The 18,608-nt window shown below is 41.5% G+C and overlaps 1 protein-coding gene across 1 annotated transcript in view; it reads right to left on the reverse strand.

Annotated features, from left to right (window-relative positions):
• AKAP13 (A-kinase anchoring protein 13) overlaps positions 1–18,608 on the reverse strand; it is a 110,659-nt gene that overhangs the window by 40,757 nt on the left and 51,294 nt on the right. Inside the window, exons 7-8 of the mRNA XM_065411485.1 lie at positions 12,489–12,531; positions 10,110–10,242 (exon numbers count right to left, since the gene is read on the reverse strand). Coding sequence (XP_065267557.1) covers positions 10,110–10,242; positions 12,489–12,531 — 176 coding nt within the window. The remainder of the gene's footprint in view (positions 1–10,109; positions 10,243–12,488; positions 12,532–18,608) is intronic.

Genomic DNA, 18,608 nt, shown 5'->3' on the forward strand with positions numbered 1-18,608 from the left:
ATCTGTGTTTCTTCCCATCTTTGTCTTTAAACATATGCCCTTGTTCTGATCATCACTAAACCACAATCTCTTCAGCACTTCCAACGGATTGTAGCATAACTAAAATACAGGTTTTGTGTAGGCCAAACGTTCAATGTGAAGTTAATTTTTACAGCCAATGTAAAAACTAATTTTTATAAGTGTATTTTAAAGGAGAAAGACGGACCTTTATTTCGGGGTGGGCTGATAGAATTCTGTTCCTTATTTTCCTCTTCACTAGTTTGAGCTGCCTTCTTCAGTTTCATTCAATCAGCTGTGAATAATCTCCTTGGACAGTGTTTCCCAAACTTGGGACGCCGCTTGTGTAGGGAAAGCCCCTGGTGGGCCGGGCCGGTTTGTTTACTTGCCGTGTCCGCAGGTCCGGCCGATTGCGGCTCCCACTGGCCGCGGCTCCAAGCCAATGGGAGCTGCTGGAAGCGGCGTGGGCCGAGGGACGTACTGGCTGCCGCTTCCAGCAGCTCCCATTGGCCTGGAGCAGCGAACCGCGGCCACTGAGAGCCGCGATCGGCCGAACCTGCGGACGCGTCAGGTAAACAAACCGTCCTGGCCCACCAGGGGCTTTCCCTACACAAGTGGCGTCCCAAGTTTGGGAAACACGGTCCTTGGAGATATGGATTTTTCACAAACTTTCTATCCATAGCAGAGTAGAGTAGGTTGATTTACTGAACTATGGCTAAATGGGACTCCAGGTTACCCAGTACTGGCTTGTTCACTGTGCTCTGGTTTTCTTAACTGCAGAGACCAGTAAAGGCAGATGATGGCTGCTTTGCAAAGCCTAGGTTCTGAGCTCCCCATGTCTCGACAGCAGGGGAGATAAGACTGGTCAGATACATAGACTAGCATCAACGCATTATATAAAATCTTAAAGAGGCCACACTGGTTACTCTCAGCTTTGGAAATCCAGCACAGCTGCTTTTGGCAAGCTGACTAGCAAAGCCTTCAGGCCCATCCGCTCTGATTTTCAGAAGGGTCCCTCCTCCTTCCCACAAAGAGATTGTTGTATCAGCAAGATTACGCTGCTTTAAATATGCAGGCTTGAAGTTCCATCCCAATCTGGAAGCTTAATGGGTGATTCAAAGTAAGTCACAGAAAATGCAAACATTCCCATTTTCACAGCCTGAGTAGCACATGACTAAATACTGAGATGATGAAAAAATATAGGAAGTGACAATATGTTGGTTTCCTTCTATGTTTGGAAATCCTGTTAAATATGGGTCATAACTTACATCAAACACAGGGAATTTAGCTCTCTAGTATGTGGCCTGCATCACTGCCACCTTCATGGGAGTTGCACATGCAAAATACAAATGTGAATAACATTCAACCCTTCAACGAATATATATCTGCACATACACACACAAAACATTTAACTGCTGATTACACAATGCAACCCCATTATCGTCTCAACGATAATCATTTCTATCGCAATGGATTATTGAGACCATGATGGCTTTTGTAAGAGAAGTCATAATGGAGGCTAAAGTGAAATTATGAAGGTTTTCTGTGGATTTATAGGTTGTTAATGATATGTAACATGCCTAGAGCTGAACACTTTTCCAATAGAGGTCTAAATAAACAAACAAAAGATCCCTCCTGCTGCTCAGCAGCAGGACTGAGGAACAGCAACAAAGCAGTTAATACCAGGACAGTGAATACAAGTTCTGCAGTCCCCATGAGGAAAACTTTGAGCCTTTGATGTCGCATGCAAATAATTAGTAACAAGTTTAACATTTCTGTCTGTCTCTCTATGAATCCAAAGCTGAGTCCATCCCTACACGGCCTTTAAACTAAAGTTGACTATCTCAGTTACTGGCCCCAGAGCCCCTCTCAGCATTACATTCGCAGAAATGAACAATACTTAGGATGCAGTATTAAATGTGACAATCTTATCTGGCGCAGACAAACCTGAAACTGCCAGCAGTCCCCTAAATCATCTAGACTGGATTAGAACCCTGTGACCTACAGGTGAAAGGCTCCATGTCCCATTCACAATCTGCTGAACTGTGCAAATCCAGCAGAGTTCACTTTGGAAGGGGCTCAGGACTTATACTCTGTAAGGATGGTAGCAAATCAAGACCAAAAGGTTTGCTTGAATGTCAGACTCTGAGGAACTCAGACCTCCGAGGGAAGGATCTTACTCTCACCCAGACCCTATGCCTCTGTGAACACTTAAACACTCCTAGCAATGCTAAAAGAGATTAACTTTATAACTTCCCAGGGAGTGCAGCTGGTATTTAAAGACAGGTTTTTGCAATTTGGTAATTTTGGGGTCTGGGACATTAACCGTCCTTTATGATTTTATAAAGAAAGAAAAAACGTTTAAAAAAAACTAGATGATTTCAGTTAGACACAGGAAATACTGCATCACCTTTAGTAAGCAAAAAGCCAACTTTCATATGGTGGGTTAATAACACATCACAAAGCATTACCTTAAAATGAAATGTTCTTTCTACACTACACATTACTGAAGCTTCCTTCAAATAACAGCATGAAAATAGAAACACTTTTCTTCCATAAAAAAAACCCACCAGCATGGTTGAACCAACCAGTTCACTGGGTAGCATACTTAAGCATCAGATTTCAGCGTGAAATAACAGTTAAGTTCTTACCTCCCAATGCGTCATTCCTACTAGTCTCACTGTTATTTCAGGTATTTCACTAAATCTACACCGTTTTACCGACATGCTTTCCCAGGGACAGGAGCGCTGTTCTCTATGTGTATTAGTCCATAGTGACAGCACACTGGTCTGCTCAGTCTGCCACCACAGACTATTGGGAGAGGAAGTTAGATTGCTTGGGCAAGGGAGGGAGGTCTGTTTGCTGCTGACTTCCTTAAAGATGATCTTAACTATTTTGCGGCTGCTTGTATCACATTTTTCCCTAGCTAGACCTGTTTACAAAAATCAGAGGGGCAGTGGCGAGAAGAAATGAATTTTAAAAGGAAAGTGGCACTTAAATTGGCGTCCAGAACTTTAAAAGAGATTTAATAAAACAACCCCTCTATGATACTTGGGGCATTTATGAAAAGAAAATTTTATTCTGTTAGAAATAGATGCACATTTAGTGTACCTCACCAGTATTTAGTACTTTTGCAGTATTCTGTTTATCAAAACACTTCTCATACAGATGGCTAGAGAGGTTGCTTTTGTATATCTCATTCACAGATGTTTACAATCTCACAGTTCTTTGAAATGCTATTTTGAAAAGCTGGTGGTGTTTAAAACTCCCTGGATGCAGACACCTACTCTAACTGCACAAGTGAATGACAGGAGAAATTACTTACCCTGCTTTTCTTAATTTGATTCCATATTTGCTGTCATTCCCCAGAAATTCATTTTGAAAATGGAAGAAACTCTGAATATTTTTCTAAGAGCAATATCACACAGTAAAGATCGTGTGTATATGAACCATTATACGCAATTGAGTTGAATGGAGTTTCACCAATGTAAAACTGAAGTAACATGATGATGCACACTAGACACACTGGTAAAATTACCCACTTATCTATTCCCCCCTTCATTTTTAATTTCCCTTGTGCCTATATGTCTCCTTTTGCATTGTTGTTAACATAATTTTTTAAAAATATATATTGGTCATGGTCTTTGTCAGAAAGTTTATTTTACAACTGATCTTAGAAAACTGCATTATCTAAAACCAAGTTCTGAGCAGAGCAAAATCTGTTAGGAGCAACTGTATGTTTATGCCTCTTGCTCTGCTAGAAACAGTTAGAAGAAACAACCAAATCTTCCTGTTCTACTTCCTCTTTCAAGGGTTGTTTTTTGTCTTTCATGTTTTAATCTAAAAAACTCTTCTTCTCTGTGATGATCCAGTCCTCCGAGGAACGTGAACCGGTATTTTTCAGACTTACTGTATAAAATTGCAGTAATTAACACAAAAATATTCCGAAGCAAGAAGAAAAAATAAGTGTTTGACTTGGATATCACTCTGCATTGCCAATTAGTAAAGAGTCAAAGCTGCTAGCTGTTGTGAGCTTTTAAAAAGCAAATTGTGTTTACTATCTTGGAGGGACTCTTATTTTATCAGAAAGTTTTAAAGTAGTCAAAAAAGCCAGAGTGTGGCAGTCTCTGTGGCTCGTGGTTTAATAGACAAAGGTACAGGAAGTATCGCAATGTGCATTCTCCACGTACTGTCTTATCCCTCATCCTAACAGAATCTTTCTCTATATACAACTGTGATCTACTATGAACTCCCAGTTCTTGCCTTATGGCAAGGACTGTCAGCAAATCCTCCAACTGTACATATTCCACAAATTCTCACGAGTGGTTTGTATGAAGGGTTCTATATAAATACATTCTCTCATATTGAGCTTTGCATTGGAGAACGGGGACAGCTGTCATATTCTTTTGAACTTGCCATAATCGGATGCAGCTCCGGGGCTGTCAATGACCACAGCATGCATCCTGTAGAGATAGATCAACAAAAGGGAACTGATCTCCCTTGTGTAAGGGCTTAAAGATGTCACAATCTCTAGATGATGCACCAGAGATGACGCCACTATTGTACATTTATTGTATTACCACACAAAGGCCTACGTTAAAAGAATGTTAAGTTTGGAAAGTCAAGCACTCAAAAATTAGGGCATGGCAGAATTAAAGCTGCTTATGCTACCTTATTTCAGCTTCCTGGTGCATATGCATTATGATATAGTCTAATTATACATCATATCATATACCAGGGATCTGCAACCTTTGGCCCGCGGCCCGCCAGGGTAAGCCCCCTAGTGGGCCGGGCCGGTTTGTTTACCTGCCGTGTCCACAGGTTTGGCCGATGGCGGCTCCCACTGGCCGCGGTTCACCGCTCCAGGCCAGTGGGGGCTGCGGGAAGTGGCGGCCAGCACATCTCTCTTCCCGCGCCCCCATTGGCCTGGAGCGGCGAACCGCAGCCAGTGGGAGCCGCCATCGGCTGAACCTGTGGACGCAGCAGGTAAACAAACCGGCCTGGCCCGCCAGGGGGCTTACCGATGTAAGCCGATCCCTGTCATATATTATTTTTTCCAGAGGAATCATTCAGTGCACAGGATGGATGATGCTCATTGAACAAGCAGTTATTCAATATTTTGCTTTATCCCCATTGTTCAGTGTGCGGTCCCACACCTTATTTCCAGCACATTATTCAAACCCTGCTCTGAATGAAGAATTATTAATTTCCTTTTAAATTTTGGAATGGCACTCATCATTACAGTATCTGAGTGCTTCACAAACATTAATGAATTAATTTTCACAGCCCCTTGCAAGGTGATGTGGTATTATGCTTCATATTTTACAAGGGGGAACTGAAGCACAGAGAGGTTATGATCAAAAGATTCCACTACTTTTGGGTGTCCATTCTGAGATGCCTAGAGTCTGATTTTCAGAGTAGTTAGCATTCTGTAGCCTCTCATATGTTCAAAGCACAGCGCCCAGTCACTTCAGCTGCACTTGGACAGCTCATCACTTTTGCAAATTACACCCTAGGATTTCAAAACAGGCACCCAGAAAATGAGGAAAATACACACTTAGTAGCCAACTGTGTAAAGTTCGGTTTAAGTGACTTGTCCAGCATCCCATAGGAACTCTGTGGCAGAGGAAGGGATAGAAGCCAATTCTCCAAGGTAGCATTCAACTGCCTTAACCACGAGACTGTCCTTTCTCCTCCTGCAGTCTCCTGCCTCAGTTCACTACACACCTTCCAGTTTTGGCAACACATGAGACGAGTCTAATTCACTACACAACCATAATTCATCCCCAGAGCCCAGTCCATCACATCCACAGAACGGTGCTGGGGTCCTGTGGAAAAATTAGTATGTGATAATGTTATTAAAGAGGGAATCATAATGCATGCTCATTATGAATTAAGGTTGCACATGCAATCTTAATTCTGGCATTCCTAACTTTTGAGTGCTTGACTTTGCAACCTTAATGTTCTTTCAATGTCATTTTTCGTGTTCAATTTGCTATGTCTTTAAAAAAGCAAACTGGAAAAACAGAAATCCCATCATATGGAACCATACTGACACTTAGACCTATAGCACAGACCTCTACCACTTGAATGAATGGAGTAACTGATAAAAGTAGAATGCTGTCATCCTCTATGACAGTGTTTCCCAAACTTGGGATGCCGGTTGTGTAGGGAAAGCCCCTGGTGGGCCGGGCCGGTTTGTTTACCTGCCGCGTCTGCACGTCCGGCCGATCGCGGCTCCCACTGGGAGCGGTTCGCCGCTCCAGGCCAATGGGGGCTGCTGGAAGCAGCGGCCAGTACATCCCTTGGCCTGCGCCACTTCCCGCAGCTCCCATTGGCTTGGAGCAGCGAACCGCGGCCAGTGGGAGCCGCGATCGGCCGAACCTGCGGACGCGGCAGGTAAACAAACTGGCCGGGCCTGCCAGGGGCTTTCCCCACACAAGCAGCGTCCCAAGTTTGGGAAACACTGCTCTATGAGAACCAGACAGGAGAGGGGGGCTGAAACACATATTTTGCCAGTGGGTTTCACAGCTATTTGCTGACAGCAGAGGAATGGAGACACTCATGAATCGTTGGGTTCCATTTCAGGTTCTGACAGGGAGCGTGCTCTAGTTGTCATAGACCTTTCTGCCTTTGTTCCCTTCCACCCCAACAAGTTTGGCACTTTTTGCCCCATCCCTTTCCCAATCCTGTGTTTTCTCCTCCGCCCTCCCATACTCATGCTCCGCATCTGATCTCAGTCTCCTGAGCTCATCCTTGCACAGAGAGTCCTAGTGTCCCACTCTGGGGTTCATGTCTGAGTTCCATTCCTTCCTCCACCATGGCTCCCAATCCTAGTCTGTGTCTCCTGCCTCCTTGCCCAGCCAGCGTCAGTCTTCCCAATCAACAGGCTCCCCATCTGATCTCAGTTCCCCTCCCCCTCGGGTTCCAAGTCCCTTTGCCCAGCTAGTCCCAGTTCCACTCTTCATCTGATCTGTCTCTCCCACCCTAGGGACTGCCAGTCTCCTTGACCAGTTAGTCCCAGCCTCTCCCTAGCTCCTAGTCTGATGTCAGCCCCCTGCCCTCCCATGTACCTTTTCCCCAAGGCTCCTTGTCCTAATCTTACTCCCTTTGCCCTCCAGGTATGGACTCTTGTTCCCTCAGCATTTGAATCACCGTGCTTCCTCTTGCAAGCTTCCACAGCAGTGAAAACGCAAGCAACACAGTCTCCCTGCTCTTATTTCCAGTGTCTGTCCTTAATCTAAAACCAACTGCAGGAAAAGTCTGGCTCCCCCTCTGCAGCCTTTGTGCTGCAGCATTCTCAGTGGAGATGGAAATTTTGCTGAAATTAGTTGTCAAACACTATCATGTCTCTACTGAACATGTGCAAACTGATATTCTTCAAAAGCTTATCATTTGGCAAATGTGGGCATTTTCCCCACAAGAAAAGCAAGAGGTATATTCCTGACACAAAGGCAACCCTTCTGCCAAATCACAAATTCTTGCTCCAATGCATGGAGATGCTGGAACTTCTCAATGAACCAAATGTACGAACGTTTTCAACACCGGCAAAACAAAGTATTTTCCCCTAATCTTGTTCTTGTAAAAGACTGAAGTATTTCTGCTGAAATGAAAAAAACCCCAAACAAACAAAAAACCCCAAACACTCAGGGGAGGCACCCAACATAGAATTTCAGTGCAATCTGTTCTAGTCTAGCAAAGTTATGAGCAACTGGCAACTGGCTCTTATAACGGGAAGAGCTGGGCAAACTCAAGTATATGTGGTGCTACCAGCACCGCCTCAAATAGTTTTTTTTGCCAACCACAACACATTCTTTGTCATTGTTTATTAATAACATGCAAGCTATGACAAGGTCTCTATTTTTAATTATTAAATAATTATTATTATTATTAAAGAGCCATGTCCTCCACAAGATCAGAGGAGACCATAAAGAACATGTGGGACAGACAAGCAGTTCTGTTTTGCCTGAACTGAAAATATAGCAACACACTTATCTAGCAAGAGTCATCACTGGCTCCAGAGATTCAAATTTAATGGAGCCCATGAATGTTTCATATCTTCAACTAAACCTCCATCCAAATCTGTCAGCAAATGGAAAAATATACATCTCTACCTCGATATAACACTGTCCTCGGGAGCCAAAAAAATCTTACCGCGTTATAGGTGAAACCGCGTTATACTGAACTGGCTTTGATCTACCGGAGCCCCGCCCCCCGGGAGCACTGCATTGCCGCGTTCTATCCGAATTCGTGTTATATCGGGTCACGTTATATCAAGGTAGCGGTGTAATTGTAAAAACTCCCGTCACTCAGTAGTAAAGGAAAAATCCATCATTACTTATGAGGCAGTATCTCTTTAAAAACAAAAAGGCTTTGGGGAACATTCAGCCAGTTGAGCTGTTACATTGGCTGAATACAGTGTATGAGGAAGAGAAGAAAGAAGGCAAAATCTGAGTGGCACTCGCACCCACACTGAACACAAAGGCACGTGCACTATATTCTTTATACATCACCCTTTTCCTGTTGCTAGTTTGGATTATTGCCTCGACTTGCCTTTACAATGATTTTCCCCCCTACACAGCAATGTTTCACCAAGGGGAAACTTGATCTCTCCAGCCAATGAGGATTCTCAGAGCTGCATGGAATGATACATTTATCTGTGGGCTTTGGAAATTTGGAGAGGTGCTAATGTTTTAAATAATCACTGAGCAGGTGCTAAAAGCACAGACACTTTTTAACTGGGAGGTGGAAATTACTATATCACTCCCGTTTAGTATTGCAAATTCTGCTGTGTTGCTAGTTTTCCTTTGCACACACAAATTGCAGTTTTTTAGAAAGGTTTGCAGTGCACTATTGTCTTGGGCAGTCACAGCTTATGACACAATAAGATGTGCACAACTGGGTAAATCCTTGCAGACAAAGTAGCTTTTTCCCTTTACATATAGGGACCAGCAGCAAACCTAACTATAGAATACTAGATATTTGTTTTTGCTTTTTCAGTAACATGTTCCTTAAAAGGACACATTCCATATTGATACACTTACATTTTGACCCAGTTTTCCTCCCTCTCCAGATAACTGTTTACATAGTCTGCTTTGTTCTCCAAAATAAATAAATACATACATGCTTTGTTCTAAATAAATCTAAAAATCAATGTCAGCAGCTCAGCCCCCAGGTGAACAAACCAATGTCTCCCAGGATCAATGGGATGTCATTACATAAAGGAAAATTTAGGCTGAATATCAGGTAAAACTCTACCTAACGGTGGGATGTATCAGATCGTGGAATAACCTCTCCAAGAAAGTGGTGGGTATTTGCATAGCTTGAATCCCTGAAACCTTTGGAGAGCAAAGTACTAGGAAATGCAATTAGAGAACAGGCCTGCATTGGCAGGGGCACAGAGTAAACAGGATAGAATAGGTCTTTTCCACCTCTAATGTGTGTGATTCTGTTAAATGTCTGTGATTAAATGTTAATGTCTGTGATTCTATTTTTTGTTATATTTCCAACACAAGAATACACCAAACTCTGTAAAGAAATCAATTACAGCATCAAGTTTCCCAGAGGTTGTTACAGACGTGACAGAGATTTTAGAAGTATTTAAAATACCTTGAAAGAGCATCTTTCAGAAATGAGCCTATTGCCTTTTACCAAAAGCACCTTGTTTTATCAGAATAAGCAGCGTTTCCAAACATCAGATTTAAATTTGTTTTCATTACATTTATGTCTCTTTGTTATAGGATGACCAGATAGCAAGTGAGAAAAATCGGGACAGGAGGTGGGGGGTAACAGATGCCTATATAAGAAAAAGCCCCAAAAATCAGGACTGTCCCTCTAAAATCGGGACATCTGGTCACCCTACTTTGTTATTCATTCTGTGGGCCACATCCTAAGAATGTACATGTCCTGTTGAAATCGGTGGTAATTCCTGTTGTTCACCACTAGGCACTATGTTAGACTGAACATATTTCTTTGAGGCCTAAAAGGATTCATTTAGGAGCTCTCAACAACACACTAAGAAGTCTTATTCACAGGGAGGTGAACATTAACCACGTGGCACTAACATAATAAACATGATTAATAACAACACATGGGCCCCAGATGCCACTTACTTTGTTCTTCTTGCTGCTGGACATTTTATTCCTGAGATAGCTGAAGGTGCGACTGACTTTTGTTCCACCTTTCCCTTCTAAATCTTTCCTGGAGGGGCTGGGAGGCAGGAAGTTGCCGCTCTCTTCAGACACACTAAAGCCAAAAGACAGAGACTGTGGGTTTTTTAATTTTTTTTTTTCCAGATCATGCAGAACAGGGAAAAAAACTAGAGGAAAATTTGCATGGTGTCAAGTATCAGGGGGTAGCCATGTTAGTCTGTATACACAAAAACAACAAGGAGTCCGGTGGCACCTTAAAGACTAACAGATTTATTTGGGCATAAGCTTTCGTGGGTAAAGTGAAGAAGTGAGGTTTTTTTACCCACGAAAGCTTATGCCCAAATAAATCTGTTAGTCTTTAAGGTGCCACCGGACTCCTTGTTATTTTAGAGGAAACCTTGTTTTTTTTAAAAGAGCAAATACATTTTTCATCCAGCTATTGTAGCTAACCAACAGATTCATTTGTCAGTTTACATTTTTATATGAATAATGACAAGCTAAAGATTAAACACTAATCAGCCACTCAGTCACATGTTGCGAGAGACTGTTTCTTTGGTAATATTTCTGTACTTCATAGTCTCAAACTATGACATTGTGCCCTCTGCTGCTTTAAGGGAGAAACAGCTTTTCATTAACACAGTAGTCAGCAATTTCCCATTCTGTATGGCTACATATACCCAGTCTCAGTCTTAACTTATTGGCATAAACTACGGGTGTCTTCCATAACACACACAGAGCAGATGGCTATAAAGAAAGATATGTAGTGAAAACTGCACAAAGGACAGTGTCCACTGGGAAGCACCCTGTCTATAAAGTACCCCCAATATTTCCAGTACAATTTAATTGGAGCTTTTGTTAAAAATGTTCTTTGCTAGACTACTAACTTTTACTGGTCCCTTAAAACAGAGCAAATAGGACTCAATTTGTGTTTATTTGTTAATCTAGAGCAGGGGTCGGCAACGTTCGGCACACGGCTCGCCAGGGTAAGCACCCTGGCGGGCCAGGCCAGTTTTATTTACCTGCTGACGCGGCAGGTTCGGCCGATCGCGGCCCCCACTGGCCGCGGTTCGTCGTCCCGGGCCAATGGGGGCAGCGAGAAGCGGCGCGGGCGAGCGATGTGCCGACCTCTGGTCTAGAGGTTCATTTCATGTCAAACTTTGAGCTATCAATAATTTCAGAAGGGGCTGGTGAAATGGGGTGCAAAGCCAAAAGAGAAGCCATATTGTGGCGGTGGCAGTGGATAAAATGATTGTCCTGGTGCTCAGCAAATAAGAAGATAGGTCAGAGATATCAGAAGATAACACACTGCTGTGCACTAAAGAGCCTTTTATAAGGCTGTTACATTGTAAGCTCTGTCGGGCAGGGACCATCTTTTTGTTCTATCCGTACAATGCCTAGCTCAATGGGGTCTTGGGTCCACCACTGTGGCTCCTAGATGCTACCACAGTACAAATAAATAGGAGCATTTTTATTACGTTAGGGAAGTAGGAGACACCGGATCCTATAAAAACATGCACCAAAGGGGAAAACTAAAATACCTCCTCCCCCCAACACTCCTCCACTCCCCCACCCCAAAAGGAAAGGAAACACTGTAGGGATGTACATAAAAGAGTCATATTCCACATAAAATACACAATCTTTCCAAGACATGCCAGAATACAAAAGTGAAACAGTCAGCTGAAGAAACCAAAGGGAGAGGAAAACAACAATAAAAGGTGCTCAAGAGTCTTCTGGGCAAGTCAGACAAGCCAGAACTGTCAGGAGAAGTAGCACAAAGTATCAAGCAGTGATCAAAGACCCAGCTCCCATGATGCCACAAATGCTATCGTGCCCCCATGCAGAAAGGAACTATTAAAGCAAGCATCCAGTCAGAACAGAGGATCTCTGCTTACAGCCATGCAAGGATGAACAAAGTATATCTAAAAAACATGAGAATCTCTGCAATCATAAAAAAAATAGACAAAGGGAAAGGGAAAACGTGGGAATAATATTTGGGTCTTGTGTAAATTTATGTTGATTAATAATAAAATAATAATATTCTAAACTTTTATTATTTGTGAATAAACATTAAACATCCAGAATTAACTACTGTTCAGGAAAAGACAGCTGATGGATGGACCCGTCTTCATTCCCAGTGTGGCAATTTTAAGAAATCTTTTATGATTCTAAACTGTTCTTCAATGTACAGAAATATTGGCCTGGTTCTCAGAGGGTCTGAGCACTTGCAGATCCCATTGAAGTCAAGAGAGGCTAGGAGTGCTCAATACCTCTAAAAAAACAATCAGATCTATATTTTGGCCATTTCAACAGAGAAAAGATCAGACCATCACAGTACTGTACCTCTGAGACAATGAACTACTGGTGCTGTTGAACGATCGTATGCCTGGAAAAGATTAAACAAAAATGTTAGACTGCGAAGTCTTGCCCACAGTAGTGCTAAAAACATAGTTCCTGGATTCAGGTAGTTTATGAAAAAGAGGGGACTGTTTAGAAGTTAAGGGCTCAGATATGTTTCTTCATGTGCCCAGGGGAAAGAATGTTCACCACAGCCCATGGGATTCCAAGTTAGTGACAGAGGTGGAAAAAGAGGTGGGTTGCTTAGTAGTTTTATCATTCACCAGCTGTAAGGCAAAGGATGTGAATCTATGATCTTCACTGGTACATTAAGGGTGCATAATTCCAAACTGCTAATTTAATTATAATAGGTGAAAATGAGAGACTTTGCCTCAGCGCTTTTATTTATACTCCATCAGAATGAATCTATTGTAAAATACGTCCTTATTTCATGTATAAAACAGAATTCTAGTTGATAAAATTATAGCTCATTTCCCCCTCACAACCCTTAAGCATGTAATAAAAGGATAAGGGAAACAAGAGAAGCCTTATTAATTTTTCCACTGAAATGTCTACAGAGGCAGAGCTTAATCACCCAGAATTGTGCTCTAGGAAAAAACGATGTACAACATGCTACTGAAGTCCTCCAGTGACACAAATTCCTCTTGTTCACCAAGAAACCTGCTTACACAGTCTGCTTGGAGCAGATTATCTAGCTAATGTTAGATGTTATTGAGTAGCTGCTTAGTATCTGGGAGTGCTAAAAAAACCAAATAAATCATTTCAGATGGAGAAAGATGCCTGATCCTTCCTCCAGGAACTAGGCATGGCAGGACTCTAAAGGACACCTTTAAAGTATTTTCAAACATGCTATAATGACAGCAAGCAACATAGCTGGTCTTATTATTAGGATTTTGTAATTGCCACAAGAACAATGGTACTTTGGTTTCAAACACTGTTAACAGAAGTTAGAGCTAAGAGCTAATGCAAACGAACTTAGCACTTGGCATCCGAAGCAAAGGGCAGATCAGTACCCAGAGGCTATAAAGTTTATTAAAATACCACATTTCTTCAGGATCGTCCCATCCCCACTTCTAAAATAAATAAATACAGTCTCGATTACTGACTACAGTTCCTAGAATAGCATGAGAAAAGGCTATTTTTTTAACCTTTCATTCTTGGATATTCATGAATTAAATAGTGGCCTAACCTGGTCACCTAGTCTTGGTTTAGGAGACCCTTTTTGTATGTCCTCTGTGGAGCCTTTAGTCTAGCAAGTGATCTGTCTCAAATCCATCACATAGTGCAATGATATTAATTCAATCAACTCCATACCATTTACTATCTCCGGTTTTTGAATAGTACCTATTACCTGAGTATCTAAGCACTGAACAAGTAATTTAAAGGCTCAAACTGTTGTCCATGGTGAACTTCATAGTGGATTCTGCTCTTCACATCAGCTTCAATCTACTCATCAACGCAGGTTAAACCTCTTTGCTCGCTCACTCGCCTCTCTATATATTTAACCATCATCTTGCTTGACTGAATTTAAACACTCCATATAAAACCTATGAAGTATTTTACCATCCTATACCGTCACCAGAATAAGTGGGATGAAGCAACATTTAATCAAGAGCTGCAATAATTTGTTGTTCATGATCCAGTTTTCAGCATCTCTGAGAATTCCTGAGCTGCATGGCATTTCAACTATGCAGTTGCTGTTCATCCCGTATTGTGAGACAATACTTTACCTTGAACAGAGAGAATCATTGATAGTGGTGTGCAAACCAACCCAGACAAAATAAGAACCAACCCAAATTCTGAACTAAACTGCTTTTTACTAAACCTAAAACTAAACGTTTTCAAAAAGGACTGTATGACAGCATTCAGATACCTGTTATATTCGCCATAAAAACAGACAGAGGGATGGACAGAGAGATTTTCCTCCCTCAATACTTTCTATATTCCTTCTACCCCGGTGCTTCCTGGCTCTGCCTGGAACCAAAACAGGAAGTGCTGGGCAACAGCAAGAAAATCTCATCACTGCCCTGACTGGATAGCACCTAAAAAAGCCTGTTCTTCTGAGATTTGCAGCCCCACTGTGCAACTCCAATGAGTCTGGATAAGCAGCCAAACTTTTGGGTGCTTATCTGAACCTTCTGAGCTTCACCATCAACAATAATTTCACATGGTAGAGGGACTTAAAATAATTCATAAGTTTCGTGATACAGGGAGAAGCTGCAGGATTGGCATATTCCAATGAGAATGCCTGAATGACAGAAAACAGCTTGCAGCGCCCTAGGACAGCTAGTAATTAAACGTAAGGGGGCCAAAGAATTCCAAAAGCCTGCTCACAACCAACTAAACTTTCCGTAAAATGTACAGACCAGCTCGTCAAGTAATAATTTACCCATCTGAAATCTGCAACTCGTCCCCCCCCCCCAAAAAAGGCAATCTAAATATATGATCGTGTCATTCCAAAGGATGTGTAGAGATATTGGCGGAAGGTAATTAAAATGCACACTTGATCTGAAAGTAAACGCATCCATCTCCTCTTTCAGATATGAGCCCTGGAGAGGTGGAAAAAATACAAGTCTAGGGTTATTGTATCTAAAAATACCTGTGGCTAAAGCAACCTTTATATAAAGCCATCACAGAACTGTTTGAATGAGAGGGATTACAACAAACACCCAGCGAAGTAGGAGCACAGGACATAGGTCCTCTTGGGTCACTGAGTCCAGTCTCCTGTTATCGCGGGCAACTCCATCATATAATCAGATTATAAAGGTGTCAAGTTCCATCTTCCAAGCAGTGTGGTAGTTTGCCCCCTGTACTCCTATTGTTCCAAAACCTCACTTCTATGATGGTTAGAAACCACCTTATTTCCAGCTAAATTTATTCATGGTCAATTTATACCCATTTGTTCTTGTACCAACATTGCAATAGCTCCTATCCCACTTTGATGCTTACCCCCAATGTATTTAGAGAGAGCAACTGTATCCCCTCTCAGCCTTTGTTTTGATAGGCTAAGCCAGCCAAGCTCTTTTTAGTCTTGTCTTGTAAGATCGACTCTCCATTCCCCTGATCATCCTAGTAGCCCTTTTCTGCTAGTTTGAACTCATATTTCTTCCAGATTGACCTCATATTTCTTCAAGAGAGTGACCAGAACTGTACATAGTATTGTAGATGAGGACATATCAGTGCCTTTTACAATGGCATTAATGCTTCCCTATCTCTACAGGAAATATCTCACTTGGTACATCCCGGGATCGCATTTGTTTTTTCTGTGATTGCATTACATTGGTAGCTCATAGTCATCCTACAGATGATTAATACAACCAGGTCTTTCTCCTCCTCTCTCATTTCCAAGTGATGAGCCCCCAGCTTATGGAACATTTTTATGTTCTGGGGAAGTAATAAACTCAAGTTTTAAAGCTCACTGGTCATAACGGGATGGTTGAGGGAAAGAACACAAGACAGTCTGGGCTATTCTGATTTTAAATGGTCACTCTGCCTTCTGGCAGGATGACTTTTTTTTTTTTTTTTTAAGTCTGGCTGGGAAGAAGTCTCTTTTACTACAATGAAAGGGGTAAGCCATAACAAAAAACCCAATCAACCAACCAAAACCCCAAATCATTGCATGAACATCTTTGTCCTGGAGGGAAAAACACTACAGGCGTGGCCTCAAAAAATCTGGACCCAGATTTTGAGCTCCCGAAATTTAAGCGTTTGGCTCAGATGTGTGCTTTTAACTCACTAGAGAACGGGGCAGCTGTGAAATTCTAATCCGAATCAATGCTCAGACTGCAAATGCCCATAGTGGACAAACTCTCGCCAGTGCAGTTTATGAGCATTCAGATCCACACACATGGTTTGGGGTCCCATCTCTACTGATATTCCCAGCGTGCTGGAATATCCACAATATAATCTTTTTTTTAAAAGACCAACAACAATATTTCGCATTCCCATGGCAGTAGATACAACACACTTACTGACCTGATAACAATCAACCTTTTCCAGCCTCCTTGATGTGTCAGAAAGGAAGAATATTGTGAACACACCAAAAACTAATTAGCTGAGAAGTCAAGATGTTGGAATATTAAAAACTTTGGATTACAATCCTTTCATTATGCTGTTACTGAAGCATTTAGACACAACGGCGAAGGTGAAGCTGTTAGGCATCATGCAGTGGAAAGATTAGCTTAATGCTCACAAGCTAAAACAGCCAGGTCTAAAAAGCAGAAATACCTTCCCTTTACCTCCACCCATAATGGCTGCAGTTCATGTAAAATGATTACTTACTATCCAACTCCTCCTCCTCATCACTGGAAGAAGAGCCAACAGAAAAGAGAGTTTTAGACTTAGGGATGAGCGGAGAGATGTTGAAGGAGAAGGAGATTCGTCCGCATGGTCGAGTCCGTCTCTGGGCTGAGAAGTGGGTTAACAGCAGACATTAGAGCATGCATGAAAATGCATTTAATAATAAAAAGGAGAGGAAAGCAGCCAAACTAAAAATAAAGCAAAATAAACATCTGCAGAGCAGCTGGTTTCAGAAAAGGCATAGTCAGCAAAGAATTCAGCATGTTTTCATTTTTATTTTAAAAGGTGCAAGTTTAATTCCATGCATAACTTTGGGGTCAAGGCTTCTCTTATTTTCACTGGCAGTTTTTGTTGCAGTGCTCAATAGGATTATATATTTGAACAATTATGTTTCCAAATACAGTAAAATCCCAGAATAAACAGCACCTACTGAATTTATTGGGATAACTGCCAGGGAATCCATTTCAATGTCTCAAAATAATGGTTAAGTGGCACACCTTGTCCATGTAAATGGCATATCAGGTGCTATTACAGCCATACAGTGTTGCTGAACTGTTGGCTTTATTTATTTATTTTGTGTTGTTGCCACCATTGCCGCTCTTAAAAGATCCAGTTAATTTTATGCTTGTGAAAGGTGTTGAATTGATAGCACTGGAGAGCTAAACTCCCTAGTTTATCTTTCAAACAAATATAGCATTCACAGAAGCAGCCTTCCTCCTACTATTCTTTTCAAAGGGCAAACCTCTTGTTCTACAGGAACTACTTATAGGGAGGACGAAACTCCATGACCTATTCAGTCCAACTTTAATGAGTCTGCCAACTAGGGCGCCACATTATTTTGTGACGTGGACCCCTGTAACGGGACTGAAGCTCGCAAAACTCATAAGTATAATTCTATCACATACTTAAATGTTTTGCTTTTTTTCTTAATTTAATGCAGTTTGTGAAATGACGATGTTTCTCTCCTGGTCTGTTTTTTTTTTCTAGGAACCAGGGCCAATGCCTCCCGGCATGTTTCAGTACTCTCTTAAATCTACACAGATGAAGAGCATTCTACGGCACTGGCTTTTTAAATTATTTTATTTTAAGAGAAGTGCCTTAATAGCAGGAGACCATCTAATCTTTGGCTAAAGAGAGTAGTTTTCTTGAAACAGAGGCACAGTGTCCTATCAGCCATAATAGCTCTTATGGAAAAGTACTATGGAATTTAATAGGGATAAAACAATATCAATTTAGTAGGATTCTATAAAGTTACTCTTAACAAACCTGTAGGATGAGTGTGATTCTCTATTAAATCCTGTAAGTTTTTAGCCATACTACAGAATTCTACAGCACAGATATGATTCCCTATTAAATTCTATAGGGTGGCTATTATTTTCTATTAAACACTACAGGGATTTTCCATATGGGAAAATAGAGGCAAAAAGGAGAAAGAGGGAAGACTGATACTCAACTTGAAATGTTTTAAGGATTTATGGAGAGGAATTGCTTTTCAGTGCAATTTAGAGTCACGCAAAAGTAGCCTTTTCTTTAAAGAGAAACCAAGCAGACATAAGATAGCACATCAATTTGAAATACTGCAGTTAGCTGCAAGAAGTCACTAAAGAAAATAGGGAGATAACATAGATAGTTACCTACAGGAACAATTGGTGGGGGGAAAAATTGACCTATTTTTAAAAAACCTTTCTTCAAGATCAGTGTAATTTTTTGAGTCTTCAAGTCTTTTACCACACAAAACAATAAATGCTTTAATGCTTTATTTTCTTAAGCATACTAGCAATGCCTACAACAAAACTCAACCTTTCT

The sequence above is a fragment of the Emys orbicularis genome, chromosome 10 (assembly GCF_028017835.1).
Source record: "Emys orbicularis isolate rEmyOrb1 chromosome 10, rEmyOrb1.hap1, whole genome shotgun sequence".
Taxonomy (NCBI): Eukaryota; Metazoa; Chordata; order Testudines; family Emydidae; genus Emys; species Emys orbicularis.